The sequence below is a fragment of the Ursus maritimus genome, unplaced genomic scaffold (genome assembly GCF_017311325.1).
Source record: "Ursus maritimus isolate PB19 unplaced genomic scaffold, ASM1731132v1 scaffold_24, whole genome shotgun sequence".
Lineage (NCBI taxonomy): Eukaryota > Metazoa > Chordata > Mammalia > Carnivora > Ursidae > Ursus > Ursus maritimus.
Window position 1 is genome coordinate 41,333,342 of NW_024424897.1, and position 22,937 is coordinate 41,356,278.

The 22,937-nt window shown below is 54.1% G+C and overlaps 2 protein-coding genes across 5 annotated transcripts in view; one reads left to right on the plus strand and one right to left on the minus strand.

Annotated features, from left to right (window-relative positions):
- The first annotated feature begins 372 nt into the window (after window positions 1-372).
- Window positions 373-6,147, plus strand: TRAF4 (TNF receptor associated factor 4). The gene is made up of 7 exons (XM_040641060.1): window positions 373-569; window positions 3,423-3,474; window positions 4,071-4,175; window positions 4,248-4,409; window positions 4,500-4,661; window positions 4,748-4,903; window positions 5,155-6,147. The coding sequence occupies exons 1-7, from the start codon at window positions 427-429 to the stop codon at window positions 5,785-5,787; spliced, it is 1,413 nt and encodes a 470-aa protein (XP_040496994.1). The 5' UTR covers window positions 373-426; the 3' UTR covers window positions 5,788-6,147.
- A 2,373-nt stretch (window positions 6,148-8,520) lies between these two features.
- FAM222B (family with sequence similarity 222 member B) overlaps window positions 8,521-22,937 on the minus strand; it is a 93,780-nt gene continuing 79,363 nt past the window's right edge. For 3 of the 4 annotated variants that reach the window (XM_040641057.1, XM_008695333.2, XM_040641058.1), the window contains exons 2-3: window positions 19,429-19,550; window positions 8,521-12,429 (exon numbers count right to left, since the gene is read on the minus strand). In XM_040641057.1, coding sequence (XP_040496991.1) covers window positions 10,823-12,429; window positions 19,429-19,510 — 1,689 coding nt within the window. In that variant the 5' untranslated portion in view covers window positions 19,511-19,550 and the 3' untranslated portion in view covers window positions 8,521-10,822. Of the gene's footprint in view, window positions 12,430-19,428; window positions 19,552-22,937 lie in introns of those variants that run through there. The other variant, XM_040641059.1, reaches the window with a different exon arrangement.

Consider the following 22,937-nt stretch of genomic DNA (forward strand, 5'->3'; position numbering starts at 1 on the left):
CCCGAGACCGAGCTGTTGACTCTGGAGAAGCGAAATTTGTGGCGCGGCCCAGCCCGGCCGCCGGTGCCCTCCGCCCCATCCAGCGTCAGGGCGCCCCCAGCCCCGGGGAGAAGTCGAGCCACGATCTCTCTTCCGAAAGGGAGCGAGGAGCCAGCGTTCGGTGGAGGGCGCCAGGCTGGCCGCGCGCCGACCCCGAAGCCGAGAGCCCGCGAGGTGGGTGGGAGCTGGATGCGGTGGGCGCTAGGACCGCGCGGGCGCGGCTCCACCCCCTCTTCCGGCGGGCGGGCTCGCGGGCTCGGGGGCTGGGCGCAGGCCGCGGCCGCCAGTCGGCGCCGCCCGGAGCCGGGAGCGCGGCCGGAGCGAGGCGCGGGCTGTGGGGCCGCCGCGTGCCCGGCCCCGCTTGCCCGTGCCCGCCGCCCGCCCGCCATGCCCGGCTTCGACTACAAGTTCCTGGAGAAGCCCAAGCGGCGGCTGCTGTGCCCGCTGTGCGGGAAGCCCATGCGCGAGCCGGTGCAGGTTTCTACCTGCGGCCACCGCTTCTGCGACACCTGCCTGCAGGAGTTCCTCAGGTGCGGGCCGGGGGGAGCGGGGAACGGCCGTGGCGGTGGCCGTGGCGAGGGGGGACGGCGCGTGGGGAGGGGCCCAGGCCGGAGGCGCGCCGGGCCTTTGTCTGCGCCTTGGCTCGGTGACCTCAGGGGCGCCCACCGTGACGTCACGGGGCGGCGGTGACGTCAGGCCCCGAGGGAGGACCCCACGCAGTAATCCGAAGGGTCCCGGGGCCCTTGGGAAGAATTCCGTGCCTGCCGGCGGGGAGGAGGCAGCCGAAGACGCCCTTCCTGACCCGTGGCAGGCCCTCCCCCTCACCTGAAAGCAGGAGCGGCCTCATTCTTGAACTTTGAATCCGTGCGGGAAGAGGAGGCCAGAACCCTCTGTCCCGCCCAGTACCTTAAGCTCCTGGAGTTTTCGCCCATCTCACCCCTTCTGATCCTAAGAACAATCGGAGAACGGCAGCTATTGTTCTCCCATTTCACAGATGGTGCAACAAGAGATACAAAGAAAGCCTGCGACTTGCCCACGGTCACACAATTACTTAAAGGGTTAACTGGGATTTAAGCCGGGCTGCTTTTGGTCACACAACAGAGGGAAGACTGTGACACTACAGATCGCCCCTGAAGCAGTGGAGCCCCTCGGGTGTCCCTCCTCGCCCCTGGGGATCTTGAGTACCAAGGATGGTCCGTAAATCGTGAGGGAGGGGGTCGCACTCTGGGTGTTACTGAACCAGGGATCTAGGTGACCCCTTGGCTCTGAGGCATCTGTTGAGTTCTAGGCGCTGTGCGGTGTCCTCGGTCTAAACTCCTGCGCTGGAGCTGGTCAGGCCCGGGTGTGGGGAGGCGAGATGTGGGAGCCCCCACTCCTGGGGAGGTCGTGCCCCAAAAGCACGGGGGAAAGCCGGCTCAGCCACTGCCGCCTGTCTGGAGGCTGTTTGCTGAGGGGAGCTAGGGGCCCAGGCAAGGAGCACTTCTGGGGCTCCTACCTATCGTGCCCCCCCCCCTCCGCCCTCCGCAGCCCCTCGCTAGCGGAAATCTCAGCAGGCCCTTTGTTTTCAGTTCCCCACCGCCTGGGCCGGCTCCTGCCCTCACAGATGCTCCTGCGAGAGCTGCTGCTCCCCCTCCTCCTTTTCCCTCACCCTCCTCTCTCCGCCCTCCTCCCCTCAGTGTGCACACATACTCCCCTACAGACACACAGTCCCATTGTCTTGTGCGGTGCCCTTCCCCGGCCCTCTGGTTTCCAGATGAGGCCAGCTGAGCCCCTGCCCCCACTCCCAGCTGACCCACCCTTACTGCCTCGGAGGGAGCAGGGGAGGGGGCTGTCAGGCCGTTTCCCTCCACCTCCTCTGCCCCTCTCCCCAGCTTCTGCCCCTCCCCCTCCCGGAAATCCCCTCTTCCTCTCCCACAGCCCCCTCCCCCCATCCTGTTTTCTCCCCTGGGTCTGGGCCTCCACTGCACAGCCTGGAGCAGTCTCGGCCCCTGCCTCTCCCCTCCCCTAGCCCCTGAGCTGTGCAGCTGAGGCCCCCCGAAGGAAAGAAGTGGTTGAACAGGCTCTGTCCCTCACCACCATCCCCTACCCTACAAGCCAGGGTGTCCATAGCCCTGGCGGAACCTTTGTCCTGGCTGGGCCCCAAGCCGCTCTGGCTAATCTGCCTGAAGCCTGGGGACTTGCTTTAGTCCCCTCCCTGTCTCCCAAACCACTAAATCAGCACATTCCTGAAGCAGCCAAGCAGACCCCTCCCCCATGGCCCACCCCTCTTTCTCCATGCCTGCCAGGGCTATTACTCAGGTTGGCCTAGGAAGGCTGGTTGCCCTGTGGGTATGGGCACACCTCTTCAGTGCCTGGGCATGTATTGTTCTTGGCATTGGTGCCCTGGCCAGTGGTGGTAGTGGGGTCAGGGGAGGTAGGTGCTAGAAATCTTTTGGGCACCTGGGGTATGAACTGCCCAGGTCCTACAAAGTACCATCATGGACAGGGCTGCCATGTGGCTTCCGCTTCCTCCTCGATTTCTGCCTCCCACCTGCCTGACAAAGCTGCCAGGAATGCCATGCCTGAGGGCCTTCAGCCCTACTGGGTGAGCCCTCGCCCTGCCTAGGCCATGGCAGGTGTGTGTGACTGGTCCTGGCCAGGGTCAGGAAGTGGGGATTGGCGCAAGGTGAGAAAGCTTTCAGAGCCTTCCCTACAGTGACCAGCCTTGGCTGAGCTGGCCTGGAGGGGTTTCTTGCCCCAGCCTCTCTCCTGTGTGTACAGTGTAGTGGAAGCTATGTGAGCTGTGGCATCAGACATCCAGGTGCTGCTTTCCCTGTGCGTTTCAGTTCTTTCATGTGCAAGATGGGGGTATGCAGCCCCTTCCCAGGGGCAGGTGGTTAGGACTGGATAGGACTGTAAACAGTGCCTTAGGGTGAGCCTCTCCTCTTTGCTTTAGAAGACACACCCTCATGGGAGGAGGGAAGGGATGGGATAAAGTGGCCCCTAACTGACCTTTGCCCTGGGTCTTGGACATGAACCCTAATGGGGGCTGGGGAGCCCTGCCACTTAATCTCAGCCCGTCGCTGCCCCCCCATCCCATCCCCCCAGCCAGTGAAAACTAATGGCGGTGGAGTGCAGGTGTCCTGTTCTTTTCCAGTCCAGCTGCCCTCCTGGGGGGAGGGGTACCAGCCGCCACCTGTTGGCCAAATGCTGTCTGAGGCAGCTGTCTGCCTCCACTGGGCCCAGAGCCCCTCTCCCCAGGACAAGAGCTGGGATCTTCTGGGGTCTGGCTGACAACAGGTCTAGTGAGGGGGAGGGAGGGAACCCTGGTTGAGGGGGTGAGTGGGGCCTGGGTTCCCCCTTCCCAAAGCTGAAGCCTGACCCTGTCCCTTCCCCCTTCACAGTGAAGGAGTCTTCAAATGCCCTGAGGACCAGCTTCCTTTGGACTATGCCAAGGTGAGTCCACAGTGCCAGGCAGAGGCCCAGGTTACAGGCTTTTGCCCTTGGTGGAGGCTGGAGCTGCTGGCAGCCAGTCGGCTCAGGGCCAATGTCAACTCCGTACTGTGGAATCATGTGCCCCCACAAAGGTGGCCTCTTCCCTCCCACTGGGCCAGTTTGCAAATGAGGCCAGTGTTTGCCCTGGAGGGCAGGCACAATGCCCGGCCTGTGGGGGTGCACAGAGCTGCTCTGTGCCCAAAAGAAGTGCTCCCCTCCCCTTCGGGTGGCAAGCCAGACCCGTGGCTGACGGCCAGGACCCCTCTACCAGGAGGAAGGAAGCAGAGGATGTGGAGGGCTGCCTGGAACTGAGCAGGCTGATTGGCTGCCACTCCAAAGGGAGTGTCATGTGCAGGCATACTGGGGACCCTGGTATCGAGCTTTGCCGCAGATAACCACCTGCTGGGCCTTTCATCCCTGGGCACGGGAATACAGCTCAGGAGAGCCTGTTACTGCCGCTATGGTCCAGCTAGGCTGTTGGCGGGGATGGGGTGGGGGAGTGTAACTGGGGACTGTAGCAGGCTCTGACCCTGCATGGTTCCTCCGCATCCACCCAGATCTACCCGGACCCCGAGCTGGAGGTACAGGTCTTGGGCCTGGCTATCCGCTGCATCCACAGCGAGGAGGGCTGCCGCTGGAGCGGGCCACTCCGCCACCTGCAGGTGAGTTTCTCCTGTGCAGGGAGGGGGACGACCCCTTTCCTGGCAGGCACTCACTGCCTCCTTTGCCACCAGAGCCACCTGAATACGTGCAGCTTCAATGTCATCCCCTGCCCCAACCGCTGCCCCACCAAGCTGAGCCGCCGGGACCTGCCTGCCCACCTGCAGCACGACTGCCCCAAGCGGCGCCTCAAGTGCGAGTTCTGCGGTTGCGACTTCAGTGGGGAGGCCTTTGAGGTGAGCAGGGGCCTGGCTGAGGGGCGCGGGAGAGCGGGGCGCCCACCAGCCCGGGGAGCCCTCACCTCGGCCTCTTGGGCGTCTCCGCAGAGCCACGAGGGCGTGTGCCCCCAGGAGAGCGTGTACTGCGAGAACAAGTGCGGGGCCCGCATGATGCGGCGCCTGCTGGCCCAGCACGCCACCTCCGAGTGCCCCAAGCGCACCCAGCCTTGCACCTACTGCGCCAAGGAGTTCGTCTTCGACACCATCCAGGTGAGGCCCTTCCCGAGCGGTGGGCGGGGAGCGGGGGGCGGGGAGCTCAGCTGCTGACCGCCGTGTCTCTGCCTCTGCGGCCCTAGAGCCACCAGTACCAGTGCCCGAGGTTGCCCGTGCCCTGCCCCAACCAGTGTGGCGTGGGCACGGTGGCTCGGGAGGACCTGCCTGGCCATCTGAAGGAGAGCTGCAGCACGGCCTTGGTGCTGTGTCCCTTCAAGGACTCCGGCTGCAAGCACAGGGTGAGCCGCCCCTCCGCTTTCTGCCCCCTTTTTGGTCCTTGAAGCCTCAGATGCAGACAGGCCCTTGGTAGTCCCTGCTGTGCTGCTCTGAAGCCTTCGCTCCTTCCCTCTGCTGGCCACCGCCGGCCTAAGTGTCCTCTGTCTTCCCCTGGGGACCTGCAGCCCTGTCCCCGCCCCCCCACCCTCCCCTGGGCCTGTGCCTACTGAGAACCGTCCTCCCTTCCTCCCCCGACCTGGGGCTTGGCCGACAGTGCCCTAAGCTGGCGATGGCACGGCACGTGGAGGAGAGCGTGAAGCCACACCTGGCCATGATGTGCGCCCTGGTGAGCCGGCAGCGGCAGGAGCTGCAGGAGCTGCGGCGGGAGCTGGAGGAGCTGTCGGTGGGCAGCGACGGCGTGCTCATCTGGAAGATCAGCGGCTACGGACGGCGGCTTCAGGAAGCCAAAGCCAAGCCCAACCTCGAGTGCTTCAGCCCGGCCTTCTACACGCACAAGTACGGCTACAAGCTGCAGGTGTCTGCGTTCCTCAATGGCAACGGCAGTGGGGAGGGCACACACCTCTCGCTCTACATCCGCGTGCTGCCAGGTGCCTTTGACAATCTCCTTGAGTGGCCGTTCGCCCGCCGTGTCACCTTCTCCCTGCTGGATCAGAGCGACCCTGGGCTGGCCAAGCCACAGCATGTCACTGAGACCTTTCACCCCGACCCAAACTGGAAGAATTTCCAAAAACCGGGCACTTGGCGGGGCTCCCTGGATGAGAGCTCTCTGGGCTTTGGGTATCCCAAGTTCATCTCCCACCAGGATATCCGCAAGCGAAACTACGTGCGGGATGATGCCGTCTTCATCCGTGCCTCTGTTGAATTGCCCCGAAAGATCCTCAGCTGAGTGCAGACGGGGCTCCCGGAGAAAGGGAGGGTGGAATATGACCCCAGTCAGGAACTTGGCTGAACCCGGAGAGGGGGCCGGACCCCCTTTCAGCCTGTTCTGCTGCCTGGGTTCTGTTCCCCTCTTCCCCCTCCCACCTTCCCTACCACCCTCAGGTGCCTCCTATTGGTGCTTCAGCCCTGGCCTCTGGGTGGGAACAGGTCTTGGGGTCATCAAGGGCTTGGGAACAAGTGATCCCAAGGTCTGTCTCTTCTCCTGGGCGGGAAGAAAGACCTGCCTTGGTGCCGGCCACACTCTACCCGGGACTGAGGTGCCTGCTGGTGCTACGTCCCAAGAGCCATAGTGGGGGGAAAGTGAGGGGTAGTTAAAAGAATCTGTCTTGAGATCTGATTTCTCTTCCTCTTTCCCCGGCTGTGCCCCCTCTGGTTATTTATTTACTTAGTGCCAGGAGGGCACGGCAGGGGAGCCCTGGTTTTTAATAAATCCTGAATTGTATTTATTAACTTGGTTCCAGCCTGACTTATCCGGGATGGTTAGGGCCCTGGAAGGCTGGGCCCAGCTGTGAAGGCTCAGGGCCAGTCGGGCTGCTGCTTGCCACTCTCCCCTGCCGGTTCGCCCTCTGGTGGACGACAGAGGAGCTGCATCAGGCTTTGTGCGGGACGCAGTTGCCTGCCGCTGCCGTCTGGTGGCTAAATGGGGGAGGTGCAGGCTCCGAACGTTCTATAAGCCTGGAGTCCCTGATCCAGCCATACCCCACCCGACAGTGTTTCTGCCGAGGTAGGTCTTTTTTGGTCTAATGATAGCTGTCGTGTGGCAGACACTGCTCAGCGCTTTACGTACGTGACTTCGTTTAATACAACAGACAAATGAAATCCCTTTTACCACCATCCTAAAAGAACCCATCTCAGCCGGCTGTAGTGAAGACTTCTAAGACCACAGTACTTGTTCCCAGCACAAAATATGTGCTTGTCAGAATGTTAATCCGGCTCCAAAGCCCAGCCCATGCCCAGGGAGTAAGCCGAGCCAACGGCTTTTTGAGGTGTCAACGCGCCTGGACTTCCTCCTCTGCATGTTTACTTTCCCATACGGGCCTCAGTGAGTGCCTGGGATTACCCACACTTGGCTGATGAAATAGGCACGAGCCGTGAACTGACTTCTCAGCGAACTTTGAGCTGCTTTGAGACGGCCGGGGTTGTTTGAAGCTCTAGCAATCCCTGGTGGACTAGCTCCCTTTAATTGTGGCGGTGGAGTTGGGTTCGGATCCTTGCTGTGCTTGCTTTTTGGCAAGTTGCTCTGTACATGGGGCACCGTTAGTCTCATTGGTAAAATGGGAGTACTCCTGTTCCCCTAGACTTGTAAACTTTACGATTAATCAGCATCAAGTCCCTTACTCTTCTTGCTTGGCCCTGGGAAAAGGACCGGTGTGTGGCAACTATTACCTAACAGCGGAAGGTTCGAGGGCTGGGGTTTTTGCCTTCACTCTTACACATACGGGCTGAGGTGAGAAGAGCCCTCGTTAGGTGACGGGCTAGGACAGTCGACACAGCCAGCCTGAGGAACCAAACACCAGCTCACCCTTTAAAAGGTCAAATTCACTGACCTAGGGGAAGATGGGGCCCTGGTCGCCTTGCTGAGAAAGTAAAGACTGCCCACTCCCCAGATAAGCCATCTTGGTACAGCGATGTCTGGAAGCCGGGAGGGAAAAGCAGGGGCTCCAGCGAACGGCTGCTCTGCAGCTCCTGCGGCCGGCGAGAGGGGGGACCGCCCGTCCAGCATCAGCTTTCCCGTGGGCTCCCTCTGCTGGCAGGACTGCCATGCTCCGCTCTAGGGGCGCGTGCACAGGGAAGGTCGAATGGTGCCTCCTGGAGTTGTGTGCAACAGTGGGTGTCGTGGTTGACCCCAGACCTCCTCATTCCAGTGCGGTTGCAGGCAAAATGGGACTCCATAAGCACCTGCCCAAAGAGGCCAGACAGCGGGTTCACCTGTCTACCCTAGCGGGGTGACCCTGGGCTGACTGCAGGTATGTGACCCAGGCAGGTGGCTTGCTTTCACAGGGACAGCATGGAGTAAAGGAAGAAGGGCGCCCCAGAGACCGGCATGCTCAGAAAGGGACTGGACTTTGACGACTCCATCTGAGGGGCTGCGTCACGTGTTACAGATCACCGCACCTATTACCTCCACCAGTCAGAGGCCCTCAAAACTTCCAAAGTGCTGGCGGTGGGGCGCCTGGGTGGCTCAGTGGGTTAAGCGTCTGCCTTCTTCTCAGGTCATGATCCCAGGGCCCTGGGATCAAGCCCCCATGTCGGGCTCCCTGCTCAGCAGGAGTCTGCTTCTCCCTCTCTGTGTCAAATAAAATCTTTAAAACGTAAGTGCTGGAGGTGGGAGAAGGGGAAGGGGGGGACATTTCGTCTTCAGCTGGCTCATCAGCAAAGCAGATCCCTTTCTCAATGGTCCTTGGAGTGCAAGCGGCAGCACACACGGCCGGCCGTGCAGGGCAGCCCCGGGAGAGGCCCCGGGTGCCGGCTGCAGTGCACCGCCCCGTGCCTTCCAGTCACCACGGACCCGCTCTGGGCTCACGGACCGGGAGGGCTTCGGAGTGGGACAGACACTATACAGCTGCCCTCTGAAAAATAAGGACTGGCTTTCCTTCTGGAAATGAGATGTCAGAAACCATTACAAGAAAAATCACCTCAAACATTCGCAGCATTCAACGAATAGGACAAGATCAGAAGGTGAGTTTTTTCTTTTTACTGGTTTATAATAATCTTAAAAACCCCATCACACCCATAAACCACCACAGGTGAGAAGATGAGGGAGATGGAGAATGAATGCTACAGTATGTGGACAGCGTAGGGAATCAGGTGTTCCCTAGGGGCAGTGTGGGATGGAGGCAGGGAGTGTGGACAGGAGGCCCTGGCTTGGACCCTTATTGCTGGTTGGGGGTTGGCTGGCAGAGGGGGAGAGGGCTCAGGGTGAACTGGGAAACATCTCACACCAAAGGCAAGGGCAGTTGGGAGGCTGGGGGGGGGGGTCACAGTACATTTTCCATGCAGACTAGGGGTGGGAGTGAGAGCTTCAGAGATTTGCACCCCTACACAGGAAGAGATTTGAGGGACTGAGGTTTGATTTAAAGCCCCCAAGTTGGTGTCTGGTCCAATTTCCTAAGATGGCAGCTCACCTTTCGGGGAGAGGCATTGGAAAAAATTACGGCAAAAATATCTGGTTTGGAGGTCAAGCGAGGGATAAAGGGAGACAGTGGTGCTCTTTAAATATAACTCCAAGAAGCGAGAACCAGAAGGGGGCCCTGGGTGAGACGGTGGACGCCTTGGGGGGAGGCCCTGCACCAGAAGTTGCAGGTGCCCCTGAGAGCTCGGGGACAGGGAGGTACCAGTGTTCACAGATGGCAGGGAAATCAGGAACAATAAATTAGGACTTCATGTTGCTATCATTTGGCATAACACAATCAGGCATTTTTTCTTTTTTTTTTTTTTTCCTCTTTTTAAATATAAGGCAACTTGCCAACACATAATTTAAAAACTGGTCTTCAGTCACATTGCTTCAGATCACTAGAGAATTTCTGGCTAAAGAACAGTAGATAGTATAGTAAACAAAACCCCAAATCTTAAATAAGAACATCAGCTCACGTTCCCCAGAGACAAGAGGAAAGGTAAGGGCTTATTTGGTTGGGAAAAAAAAAGAGCCCGACTACGTATCTTTAACAGAAGGGTGCAAAAAATTACAAAACATGATCTAAATTGAAAGTTACAGAAAAGTTTTAAATTTCTAGCCAACTATTTGCCACTTGGGAATGAGACAGGCTGAGCATGGGGTGAAGGATGGGCGCGTGAAGGGCGGGCAAGGGCAGGAGGGGCTGCTTCCCACAGAGGTCCGCCTCCAGCTGTTAGAGACATGCTCAGTCGGTAAAGGAAGAATTCAAAGAGCTTAAGGCTTTGTGTTTTGTTTTTTTTTTTCTTTCTTCATTAAACTGAGGGGCTGCAAAAGGAGGTGACAAGAGGGTGAATGTACCTGTGGGGCCGCTCACACAACGCTACTCAAACCCACACGACATTCATACAGAAACAGGACATTTAAAACTTACAGTGTAGAGCAGTATTCTTAGCCAGTGTAGACAGAACCAAACGGTTTTTTTTTTTTTTTTTTTTGGTGTTTTTAATTCCGAACTCCAATGTGATCATCCTTTACCTACCTAGTTCAAGACTCTGTTTTGTTTTGCTTGCTTTCTGGAGGGGCATGGGGGATGGGAGCAGCAGACAGTAGCAGAGACAACAGTGAGAAAGCGATCTTGGCTATGCTGAACGGTCACTACCTTACTACCTTTCTCTAGGGCTGGAAGGGGGACGGTCAGGAACTGAGATACCAATACGAAGATCTTCTCCCCGTGCCTCAAGGCTACGGCCGGGTGCCTGCAGGGTGCCCTTGAGAAGCGTAGCAAGGACAAGTGCAGAGGCTGGGATCAAGGCAGGCGTACAACAGAGCCCTGAGGAATGGAGAGGGGCGGGAGGAGGTGAAGACTGGGTCAGTTCTGATTTGAGATCTTTGGGTGAATAAGGAATTAGCTTCCAGAGCACTTGGGAAGTCTGGCTTCTTAGTCCCAAAGAGACAGAGACAGACAGGGAGAGGCCTAGCTGAAGGGGCTGGGCACCAGAGTCACCTCTCCAGGGCCCTGCCCCTCCCCCCACCCCAGTCCTAAGGAAAAGAGGCAGAGACAAGATGGGAGGTGGCTGGTGGGAAATGGCCAAGGCAAAGGGACTGATAGGCAGCAGAGAGAAAAGCCTGGAGTGGGTTAGGTCCTCACATAAACCCAGAAGCTGCTGGGGATGGTGGAGGACAGGATGAGGGCACAGGGGAAGCCCCCGCTGTCCTAAATGAGATCCCACCAAGTTCCCTTTCTTAGACATCTAAGAATGATCACATTGGAGCAGCGCAATTTTGAAACTACCCAATAACTCAAAAGTAAGTCTCGACCTAAGAGGGTGATGTACGATGTGTAGCTTGTGGAGGGCACCAGAGCTCCCTATCTATACCCGGGGTGCTGAATATGAAGATTTCGACTATCTGCGGGATCAGGGGCTCGGTTGCCAGGGGCTCGGTGGGCCTTGCTCAGCATTGCCAGGCTCTGTTCTCGAAAGCAGGCCTGCTGGAAATCCCCGCTTAGGTAATCCACCGTTTGCATCAAGCTGTTCTGGCTTGCCACTGGACCGCCCCCGGTCCCTGCTCGGTAGTGGGCCCCAGCAGCCGTCCCACAGTCGAGGGGTGCACCCGTGGGCTGCCCACCATGGAACGGCATGGCGAGGTCCTGAGACCCCGAGCTGTCGCTATTGGGGGTGGGCAGAATGTTGTTCCACAGGGGTTGGAAGTAGTGACCATTGGGGTAGGCCAATGGGGCTGCCAGGCCGTTGACGGGTGGGGATGGGGTTGGCTTCTCCAGGGGTGGCTTCAGATGGAAGGACTGTGCCAGGCAGAGTTCCTGCGGGTAGGCAGGGGCCTTGCCCACAAAGCCGGGCCCTGCCAACTCGCGTCCTGCCGCATGCTTGCCTGTCAGGCCAGGGGCCGGCGTCCCCCCGGCCTCACTGCACATCTGCTGTAGATGGGCCAGCTGGTGCTGGTTCCAGGCGACTGGCTTGAGGTCGCTAGGGTAGCCAGTGGGGGCTCGAGAGATGCCCGCGGGCAGGTTGACAGGGCCTGTGGCAGGCAACGCGGCCGTGGCCGCATGGGTGTGCTCCATGGGATTGACCACACATGAAGGCATTGGCGTGGGGACGCTGTGGGTCGACACCCGGGTGCTTGCATTGATGAGCAGACTGCGGCTAATGGGGCTGGGGTTGGCGATCTGGCCCTCGCACACTGAGGTAGTGCTGATGCCTGCCCTCGTCTGGCAAAACTGGCTGATCTGGTGCACGATGCTGCTCAGGTCCGGGGGCTGGCTGTGCTGCAGGGTGGCCGCCATCGAAAGGGGGATGGTTGAGGTAGACACGGTCACATTCGGGGGGGCATCTGAGTCTGGCATCTTCCGACCTCCATGCAGCAAGGGATTGGGGGGGTGCTGGAGACCCTGGTGAGACAGGGCTGGAGGGTGGACCAGGCCCTGGGCTTGGGCCAGGGGCTGAGGGTGGCCCAGGCCCTGAGGCTGCTGGAGGCTCTGAGGGTGGGACAGCGCCTGGGGTGGCGGGATACCCTGAGGGTGCTGCAGCGTCTGGGGAGGGGCATGGGCCAGGGTCTGTGCATGCTGCAGGGCCTGCTGGCGGGCCAGAGCCTGGGCCTGGGGGTGGGCTAAAGTGCTGGGTGCCGCAGGAGCGTAGGGCGCCACCGGGGGGTTCATGATGGCCTCAGGGAGCAATCGGGCTCGGGTGCCGTCAAAGTCCTTGAGTATGCTTTTGGCTGGCACTTTGACAATGGCAAGCAGGCCTGCCTTGGTGGCAGCCTGAGTCGGGTAGGGGCTGTAGCGCTGGGCTGATGTGTCGAGGCCGTTCACAGTACGACGAACGTGTTTCCGCTGGGGAACCTTCACACTGTTGGGGAAGATTTTTATAGTCAGTGGGTTGTTTGCGACCTTCTTAGCATACGCGTCCAATTCGGCTGGGGTAGGGTAGTGAGCAGCTCTCATTTTCTGTGTAGTGTCCCCTAGAGAGAGAGAAGGGTAAGGAGAGCAAAGAAGGAGAGGGAGCTCATCAGTGCCAAGCCAACCAGCCCTTCTAGATTTCCCTTTTGAGGGCGGAGGGTGGAGCGGGGGATAAGGAAGTCAGCCCTGGTCATCTTAGACCCAGTCTCACTGAGCCCCCACAGTAACGAGCGCCGCTAACGTTTAGTCAGTACTTACAACTGGCCAGGCCTGGTGCTAAGGTGACAGGCCATCTCGAGGAATCCTTGCTCCTGCTTTAGAAGGCAGCTACAATCAGGATTCTCATTTATAAATGAGGCCACCAAAGAGCAGAACAGCAGAGTAACTTCCAAAGTCTCAGATTTTGGAGAGCCAGAACCTGGCCAGTTCTCACAAAGGTAACTGACGGTTGTCCCCCTACATGGCCCTCTCTCCAAGTTCCTACCAGCCTCTGCTGGCCTTGGGGGTGAAGGTTCTGCATGGAGCTGCTTGTCAGGGCCCTCTGCGGCCACTCAGTCCCTTCTCCATGACACCGTGGTAAAGAGGGCGCCCGCAGTGACGCCTCTTCAGTCTGCGGTGGCCAGGGAGGCAGCAGCTTCTCTTGGGCCTCGGCAGCTGGGGCGCAGTACCCCGGGGTGGGCATCCTGGCACAGCAAACAGGATGCTTTTTTTTTTTTTTTTTTTCAGGAGCAGAGGAATAAGCTGCCAACATCCCTCCCCCTAGCCTCATGTCACGAGTTCACTTTTGTTTACAGCTCACTCTCTGCCTGATTGGGTGAGGATCAAAAGGCTGTATTTCCTTGTGGGGGGTGACAATAATGACAGGACAGCAGGGAGAGAGCTAAGAAGAAAGGATTCGGAGAATCTTTAAGTCCTAAGAGCCAAAAATAGTCTGTATTCGGCCCTTGTCAGCTGTCACTTTCCAAAATGAAAGAGGAAAAACCTGCCTTCCTTGGGAGCCTGCGGAAGTACCCACTCCGTGGGCCTCATTAAGTCAACAGTCTCTTTGTTCCCGTCTCCCGCGGCCACCCATCAGGGGGCTCCAGCCGATGGCGGACTTGCAGTCAAAAAGGAAAAGGTTCTGAGAACAAGAGCTCTCTAAGGATGCCAGGCTCCTGCAAAAGGTCTCAGCTGTTCTCCCTCTCTGAGGTAGGGTCTCTCCTAAGTATACACAGAAGGTGCTTAATAAAGGTTTGCTGAGAGAGTACGCCCACAGAGGAAGGGGCTTGGCGGGGAGCTCGGGCTCAGCTAGTGAACTCCCGCCCTACTCCCCCCCTTGCAGGAGGCAGGCAGGACAGAGCAAGGGAGGACTAAGCTGGCTGAATGCCCAGCTTGTGGCCTCGGCTGCCCCGGCCCAAGGAGACCCCGTTCAGTCATGTCGCTGGGCACCCACGGAAAGGGAGGCGGCTCAAGGAGTGTGCTGGGAGGGAGAGGGCACGGCCTTCATTTGGTAGCACTGGTGGTTAGCTGGGCAGCAACTGCTCAGAAAATGCTGCTCTTACAGGCGGGAAAAGGGAGCTCGAGTCCACGAGGCCCAGAGAGCTCTGGTCCCACGCTCACCCGGGCAGCTCTTAGCACCGGAGTGCAGGAGAGCCGTGCTCCCGGGCACAGTGCCGCAGCGCAGCACCCCCACGTCTGCCGTCCGCTTTGTGAACGCGCGCGGGACAGCCGCTCTGTCCACAGCTGAAATGTTTGTAAGATGCCTGCCAGGGAGCAGGTCTTAAAAGGATGAATGTGACAGTGACAGCTGAGGCCAGGAAGGAGAGGGAGGCAGAGAGGCCCAGGAGCCGTCTACCCACTAGGCAGCACCAGCTGCTGAGCAGCATCGAAGCCCCGAGAGCAGAGAGTGAGTTCTGCTGCTTCTTATAAGCCAACGACCCGCAAAGGGCTTCAGTCTCCATAGAGCGGGGCCATTTTCTGACCCTTGCTACATTCTCCTGGACCAGAAAATACCAAAAAATCCGGGATCACTGACAGTCCCTCAAGACACCAGAATTCCATCACAAGCTGCCCAGACCGGCCACTGTACTTGGGTGGCTGACTGGTCGAAATCACGAGACACTCCTAGCCCAGCGCCTCAGCCAGAGCAGACGTGCAGAACGCTCGGTAAGCAGCGTCAGGACAGGTTCTGTTCTGACCGAACGACCGGGCTCAGCTGAGCAGATGGCAGTCAAAAGCTGCTGGGTTTTAGTTCGGACAGGTAATACAGGACTGCTCCGGGGCTTTCCTCCATGTTGGTGGGCTTCCCTCCTTGAAGGCCAAGTAAGAGAGAGTGGTACACAGCGGCATGCTAACTGATAAGCGTTCCTTTGTTCCAATTCAGTACCAAGTCTCAGGAATTTTTTTTTTCCTCCCCCTAGCAGAGGCAGAAGGCAGCTTGGCTTAATTCAGGAGTATGGAACGGGACACTTCTGAAGATTCGTTCTTTCTGTCCTGCTGATGCTGATGCTGACAGTGGTGATGGGGGCAGTCAAATCAAGGAATCAGAATCACAAGGAAGTAAGGGTGGGAAGGGTGGACACAGGCTATAGTATCTTTGTTAAGGAAGAATCTCAAGGATGAGATGAGTATACTGGATAAAAAAGAGGCGACACTCTTGGAATCCAGCACCACCCACCACCTCATGTATCAGACTTAAGCCTAGCCCTTAAAAAAAAGAACAAAAAACACCAAGTTTTCTCAAGTTTATCTTTATCTCAGTCACACACAGGCAAGCTGGAAGCTTGCTTTCTTCTGTAACATCTGCCCCTAAGTGTACAGCTCACACACACCACAGCTTTGTAAGCAACTTACTTATTTTTTTAATTATTATTTTTTAAACTAAGCTCTATGCCCAACGTGGTGGGGCTCAAACTGACAACCCTGAGATCAAGAGTCGTCTGCTCTACAGACTGAGCCAGCCGGGAGCCCCTGTAAGCAACTTATTTAAACATCTGGTACCAAGGTTGTCATTAATCGGGACATAAGGCAGTGTGCAGATTAGGGGACCCGTGCTTAGAACGCAGAGAGATCCAGATTCCAGGACAGGCTTTATTATCTACTACTCAGGGTCTCAGTCATTCTTCATTTAAACAGGGATGATGCCTGCTATCATACCTCACAGAATTTTTTAAAAAAGAGTTTATTTCTTTATTTTAGAGCAAGAGCGAGACAGTGAGAGCGGGTGCACATGTGTGCACAAGTGGGGAAAAGGGGGGGAGGGCGTCCCAAGCAGACTCCATGCTGAGCGAGGAGCCCGATGCGGGCCTTGATCTCACCACCCTGAGATCACGACCTGAGCCAAAACCAAGTTGGACACTCAATCGACTGAGCCCCCCAGGCACCCCCATACCTCACAGAATTACTAAGATCAAAAGATTCAATGAACAGGAAAATGCTCTGTGAACAGGAACCATGACTATCAAAAGTTATTCAAGGATAGCAGGTTTGATTGAGTTTGCGCACAGACAGGAAAAGGTAACCTGGCCAAGAAAGTCCACTGGACTTGAGTCTGGGAGTTAAATGTAGCAGAAAGCAGTGTTATCTATTCCAGGGACTGCGGGGGGTGAAGGGGGATATCTCCCCGAATCCCAGCCTCCCCACAGGGGCCTCCCTGTTTATCCTTCTATTTTGAAGGTCAGAAGACACAAGTACCATATGCAGCAGGAAACTCTATCAATTGGTGGAGAAGCACAGGCAGTGTTTCAAACACTGGCTTTGGAGTCTGACCCAAGAGTGAGTTCTAGCCTAGTCCCTGAACAGTAATGTGACATTGGCAAGTGCTGTTCTACGTCTCCTCCTCCTCAAAAGAAAGATGAGACTTCTTGTAATGGGATTATAGAGGAACGAATGACAACACACATAAATACACTCAAAATTGTGTCTGGCACATAGTAAGCAATCAACAAATATTAGCTAGTATTTCTGAGATTTCTATGGGTTTTTCCAGTCACTGGGCCAATTCACCATTTCCAGGCCTTTCCACTAGGGGGCAGATATGCATAGAAAGTAGTAGTAAAACTGGGTAATTTTGATGTTTGTCTCAGTCCCTGATACCCTATAATGAAGGAGGGCAAAGTTGTTGTCTGAAAGATGATTTGAGGGGCACCTGGGCAGCTCAGTCAGTTAAGCGTCTGCCTTCAGCTCAGGTCCTGGGATCGAGCCCCAAGTCGGGTTCCCTGCTCAGCCAGGAGCCTGCTTCTCCCTCTCCCTCTGCTGCTCCCCTTACTTGTGCTCTCTGGCTCTCTGCCAAATAAATAAATAAAAATTTAAAAATAAATAAATAAGCAAATAAATAAATAGATGATTTGAGGACCAAGGACCTTTGGTCATTTCAGCCACTCACCTAGAAATATTTACTGAGCCACTATGACACACCTGATGGTGAGCTGGGGAAGTAAGAGCAGAGGCCTGGGGTTAATGAAGAAAAAAATGTTCAAAAACATGTTTTCTGGGGAATTGGGAAAAGATGGGTCAGGGAAAGTTCCAAAACAGCTGAGAAATCTCAAAGCAACTGACATCATGGAATATTCAATCTTTCAGAAAAGCTCTACGAGGGTATCCACCTAACCCAAACTGTGGTCCTCTATCACGTCCAGGACCCACCAAAGCCAAGGTGTTCCTTAATCCAGACTGCCCCACGGCAAATGCCACATCTAGGATGGGAAATGCATTACATTCTCTTACACACGAAGGAAAGGAAGGGGAGATGAGGAAATGCTGGAGTCAGAAGGGATCAATCGTGTGATTCTGTACCTGTAGTGGGTTTAGCCTGGGGAAAGCAATTAGCCAGGTGACTTGGAGTGCTAGCCAAGATGCCACATATCCCATCTCCGGACCCCTGATACAGCTCTCCTGCCTCAAGCTCTTACAGTATAAAGCACAATAATCTATAAACATTTGTACCCCATCCCTGACCCACCAGACACCAAGCTCTGTGTTTCTAACAACTCATAAGACCCTCCTGGGGATGAGGGGCAGAGAAAGGCTGAAGAGCAGAGTCACAAAACTGGGTTTAAGGTCTCTACAGCTGAGAGGTCTGGGCTCTGAGCAGGGCGCTGGTGCTGGTTCCCAAAGGAGAGAGTTTACGCTCCATCTCACCTTCAGGGTTCAATGCTATTAAGTGACATGGCAGAATTTTTTTTCTTATACATTTTGGGACAGGTGAGAGGAAAGCAAGTCAGCTTAAAACACCATCAGGCTTTCTTCTCTGCCAAGGCTTGGGTATAGTTAAGGATAGCAACCAAATGAGACGGAGGGATTCCGATACACTATTCCCCCAAACAAACAGACAAGCCTGAAACTAGGGAAGAAGGTTATCTCAATTCTTGAATAAAATTTGAAGACAGTGGTTGGCAGAGGCTACTTTGAGGCTGCTTTGGACAGAAAGGGAGTGGAGATCCGAAGTCAGCACCCAAGATAAAGCTGCCAATTTGCTTTTCCTCCCAAATGGCTCACCCTTGATATCCCATCTCTGGGTAAAGCTGTTTGAGTACATGAACCTAGAAGAAAGTCAGTGAGCTGCTCTGTCATGCTTCCAAGTATACTTCCTTCTCTAGTTGTGTCCCTGGAACTCCAAACCAGTCAAAATGCAGTTAGCATGCAGATTTCAGTGGCCAGGGAGCACATACAACTTTCTCACCCAATCATCATTTATTAAGAGAAAGACTGGAGGAAAAGCTGGTACAGCATAGCACAGTCTGCCTACTGGGTCAGGCAGCTGCAGAAGGAAGACTGTTACTTTCAGCTTTGTCATTACGTGAGTTGGATTCACTGGCCAAATTCCAGAACTAGCCAGGCTCTGAGTCTTACTTTCAAAGAAAGGAAGTCAAGAAGCTAGACCATTTTTAACTTCTGAAGATGATCTCACATAGCAGGGGTCAGCAAACTACAGCCTGTGGGGCCAAGATGCAGCTGCTGTGTTTTTGTAAAAAATTGTGTCAGAACACAGCCACGCCCATTCCTTTACATGCAGTCTACAGCTGCCTTTGCCCCACAACAGCAGCTCTGACTAGATCCAACAGGAACCATATGACCCACAAAACCTAAAATATTTGTTATCTGGCCCTTCAGAAAAAGTTTACCAGGCTCTGTCATAAAGGATTCGGGTAAGGTGCTGAAGCACCTTTTCTATTAAAGGGTAAGCCTAGATGCCTCATTGATTTTCCCTTTTGCTATGAAAGGAAAGTCTATCTCAAATTTAGGGCAGTATTTATACTTGAAGACACCGTACATGGTAATGAGATAGGAACAGAATCTTTTCCTTGTACGTCTTTGTAGTGGAGGGACAGAAGCCAGGGATCTGGGGCTCCTGGCTGCTCAGTCAGTAGAGCATATGACTCTTGATCTCGGGGTCATGAGTTCAAGCCTCACGGTGGGCATAGAGCTTCCTTAAAAAAGAAAAAAAGAAAAAAGAAAAAAGGAAAAGGAAAAGAAAAAAGATAGGAATCTAATAGTTCTCAAAAGTTCAATCTTGTGGGCAAGTTTATTAGCAGGAATATACCCAGAGAGACTGAGAAAGCTAGCTCCCTACCCCTTCCGGGGTGAAAGCTTCTTTACTTGTGAACCGAGGTCACTGGTTTGGCAGAGAGCAAAGCCAAAGGGAATGGTCTCCATGGTAGAGAATGCTCAGAGAGTCCAAAACGACAGAAAAGGGTAAATAGCTTGTTTCAGAAATACAGTAAGTAATCAAGAGTGTGAGTTTTCATTCCTCAGGGAGGCTCAAACTGGAACACCTTTTTGAAGGGTGACATACATACTCTGTGAGCTCCTCATAGCTTTGTTGCTCAACAGATAGCTATCAGCAACAGTGACAATTCAGATGACATACACTGAGGAATCCTAGTATTTAAGAGGATCTCTCTCATCAGAAAAGTGTGCACATTGCTGACAAGTTTGCCAGCTGCTTTCCTGCTCTCTGTGCCGAAGAGTATCTCGGAGGTGCCAAAGTTCACGGTCAACATACCCCTGACATGCCTCTGTGATTACCCAAATGTAGGGACAAAATAAGGGTCACATCCTTCCCTGGGATCCAGATTACTTACATTTCTGAAGTCCAGTGTTCATCTGCGTGTGAGAAAGAAGCTGAAAGGACAGGTCACCTGGCCCTGGTAGACAGGCTAGCATGGCAGACTGGCATCAACACAACATGGGGCAGTCACTCACACTGCAATGAACGAAAAAACAAGGTCATAGAATACAAGGCAACTCACTCAAGGAAGATACCAGGGACATCGGATATGCGCAGCAGAGGCCCAAGTTTAGAGAGAGAATAAGCAATTTAATTAGAAGCCTGTTGGTTGAAAATACATCTATGTCGTTATCTGCAGCAACAATTTGCTCCCAACTATTACTAAGGCAAAACGATGTTTCAGTCAGCACAGACGCATGGGTGGGGAGAAATAAAAACTGGAAATACCTATCCACACAAATAACTGAAAATAAGGTGCATCTATAAAGTCTTTTATGTTCACCAGCTGTGGATGCACTTCTGGCACCAGCATTTCCTGTAGATGGCCTCTCCCTACTATTTTTGGGCAGGCCCACGGGATTGCCAGAGACACGGCATGCTAGCTCTCGTCTGAGACCGGGCTAAGGCAACAGCAGAAAGGCTAGGGCGGATTCTAACTGAAGTGAAGGGAAAAATGATTTCTCCCCGAAAATAGAACAGGGTTCCTGAAGAGAACTGGCCTTCATAGGTCCTGGCTCAGTCTATTTACAGACCTGATTGGGGCAGGGGCAGTCAGACATCTTCAGAAGCAGTGCAGGACCTGAGCTGTAAGCACCCAAAGTCTAACTTGCAATGACAGTAACCTGAGCTCACTTTTAGAAGGAAGAAGGGGGAAAACATCCTAGGAGACACAATAGCTACTGTTAAAGCAAATTCTGTTCGTAAGTTTCTGGGGATTTACCTTTCCTACTGCAATCACACAATTAGACCCCCTGGCCTCCAGGAAAAAAAAAAACAATTGCATTTTTCCCAGGATAAATCAAGGAGTTTGTAGGCTGCCAGCAGCCCTCTCTAGGCAAGTAATCCTGACATTAAGTCAAGATGGCACGGTTTCCTCAGTAATGTCTACCAACAAGACCTGCCCAAGAAAGCAGACCTGATGTGGCCTTCTCTAGGGAATAAGCTCCCTGTGTACCAAGGACCAAGCTTTTCTCAAGCAAGCATATTGTACTAAAATACATGGAATTCCTTTTCCATACTGCAAAACCCAGAAATCCAGGTGGCACGTTAAAGCTTTAATCCCAACAAAAGACAAGTGGGGAAAGAGCTCGAGGGTTAAATAAAGACCACAAATCCTCTCTCTCTCTTTGGGGGCCCTCTCAGGTATGTGAAACTACCTTGTCACGATGAGTATCAGAGAGCTCCAGCTTGCGAGGCCAGGTAGCTGAAAAGATACTTTGTAAAAAGAGGCTGCTCAAACTGTGTCTAAGATAGCAACTGCAGAAAGAACTGAAGATCGAATGCCTCAATGAGAATCGAGCTGCCCCAGAGTTCTGGCACAGATTCCGCCTTTTCAGGTCTCCAGTGGGTGGGATAACAGAATGTACACAGTGAGCCAACTGCAGTGCCGCAAGAAATAAAAAGCCTTCTGTTGGGGTCGAATGACTGAGGTACTGCTTACAATCCCTTCCCTTGTGAAGTCTGTTCTTTATTTAATAACCTCTCCCCTATGGTCCTAATATAGGAGAGGGCAAAATCCAAGGAAAGGAAAGGGAATTAGCGAATACTAGAGCTTAATATTGTGAAATGGGCTGTATGAGGGGCATTAGTGAGGTTTTCTTAATTAGGTCTCCCAACCTTTCTTGGAGATAGGTAATAATTTCCCTTGTCATCTCCTCATCTCTAGCCTGGATCTCTACAGTAGCCTTCTAAATGGTTCCTCTGTTTCACCCTTGCCCCTATCACCCAGTCTACTCTCCACACAGCAGCCAGAGTAATTTACTTTTTTAATTAGAAATCATATCGGCTCAAAAATCTCCAATGACTCCCCATCTCACTTCAAATACAATAAATAATCCTAACAGGTCCACGAGGCCTACCACGATCTGTTACTGCTACTTCTCTGATCTCATCTTCTAACTCCACTGCCCCTTCTTGCTGATTCTACTTTCAGCCACAGTGGTCTCCTTGCAGACCCTCCAATGAGCCAAGTACACTTCGCCTCCTTGCCTTGTACTTTATCCAGATAGCAGAGATGCTGTGATGATGGAGGTTCAGAGAACACATTCACTAAGCTGTCTTGCAGATACACTCTTCCCCTGTACTTTTTGGAATGAACCAATCTATGCACTATCACTGCAATCTCTGATATACCTATTAAATCTTGATGCCTACAACTAGAAGGAGATGAGTGTGGGGGGCTGTGGATCCTACAAGTTGACCATAACATACTGCTCCTCAAAACCGTAACTCTGGATTTCAATAGGAAGAGGAGACAATTAAACCAGATGAACTACGGCAAAGACACAGTAATGGATTTATTAATAGTGAACAGAGGAGCAAAAAGAATAGCTGAATTCTGTAAAGACTCCAGAAAGTCAGGGCGCCTGGCTGGCTCAGTCAGTGGAGCATGCAGCTCTTGATCTCGGGGTTGAGTTCAGGCCCCATGCTGGGGCCTAGAGTAGTCATCTAGAGCTCAGGCCAAGTGAGCTCTCAGCTTACTGGAAGGAAAAAAGAAAAAAGAGAAGAAAGGAAAAAAGACTCCAGAAAGTCAATTTTTAGTTTGGACAGGAGAGGGTGAATGAGGAAGAAAGATATCAGAGCTTGGGGCCATGATGACATTCCCAACAAGAACCACCCAGCAAGTTTAGAAAACTCATCATCTAGGCTGCTACGAGAACAGCCTCCAATTTGTGACCCCTTCTTTAAGAGTTCAGGGATCTGGGGCGCCTGGGTGGCTCAGTTGTTAAGCATCTGCCTTCGGCTCAGGGCGTGATCCCGGCGTTCTGGGATCCTCTGCTGGGAGCCTGCTTCTTCCTCTCCCACTCCCCCTGCTTGTGTTCTCTCTCTCGCTGGCTGTCTCTCTGTCAAATAAATAAAATAAAATCTTAAAAAAAAAAATAGCTCAGGGATCTATCTGCCATCCTTTCCCAAAGACTGCGCTCAGTACTTAAGGAAGAGTTCAAGCCCCTTAACCAGTTTCAACCAAAGTTAAGAATCAGATTCTGTGAGGGCAGGGAAGGCAGGGAATATGGCAAGGTCACAAGAGCTGTGATGAAACAGGAAGGCAGCATTCTAGAACCAGAACCCATTCTAGAAGCTGGGATGCACAATATAAAGTACTCTTCTAGAGGCCTGGTAGCCAGGCACAGGCCTTTTATTTAAAAACTTCAAACCAGGGGCCCCTGGGTGGCTTGGTTGATTAAGCATCCAACTCTAGATTTTGGCTCAGGTCATGATCTCAGGATCCTGGGATCCAGCCCCGTGTCAGGCTCAGTGCTAAGCGGGGAGTCTACTTGAGGATTTTCTCTCTCTCCGTCTCTGCCCCTCCCTCCACTCATACTCTGTCTCTCTCTAAAAATAAATCTTAAACACACACACACA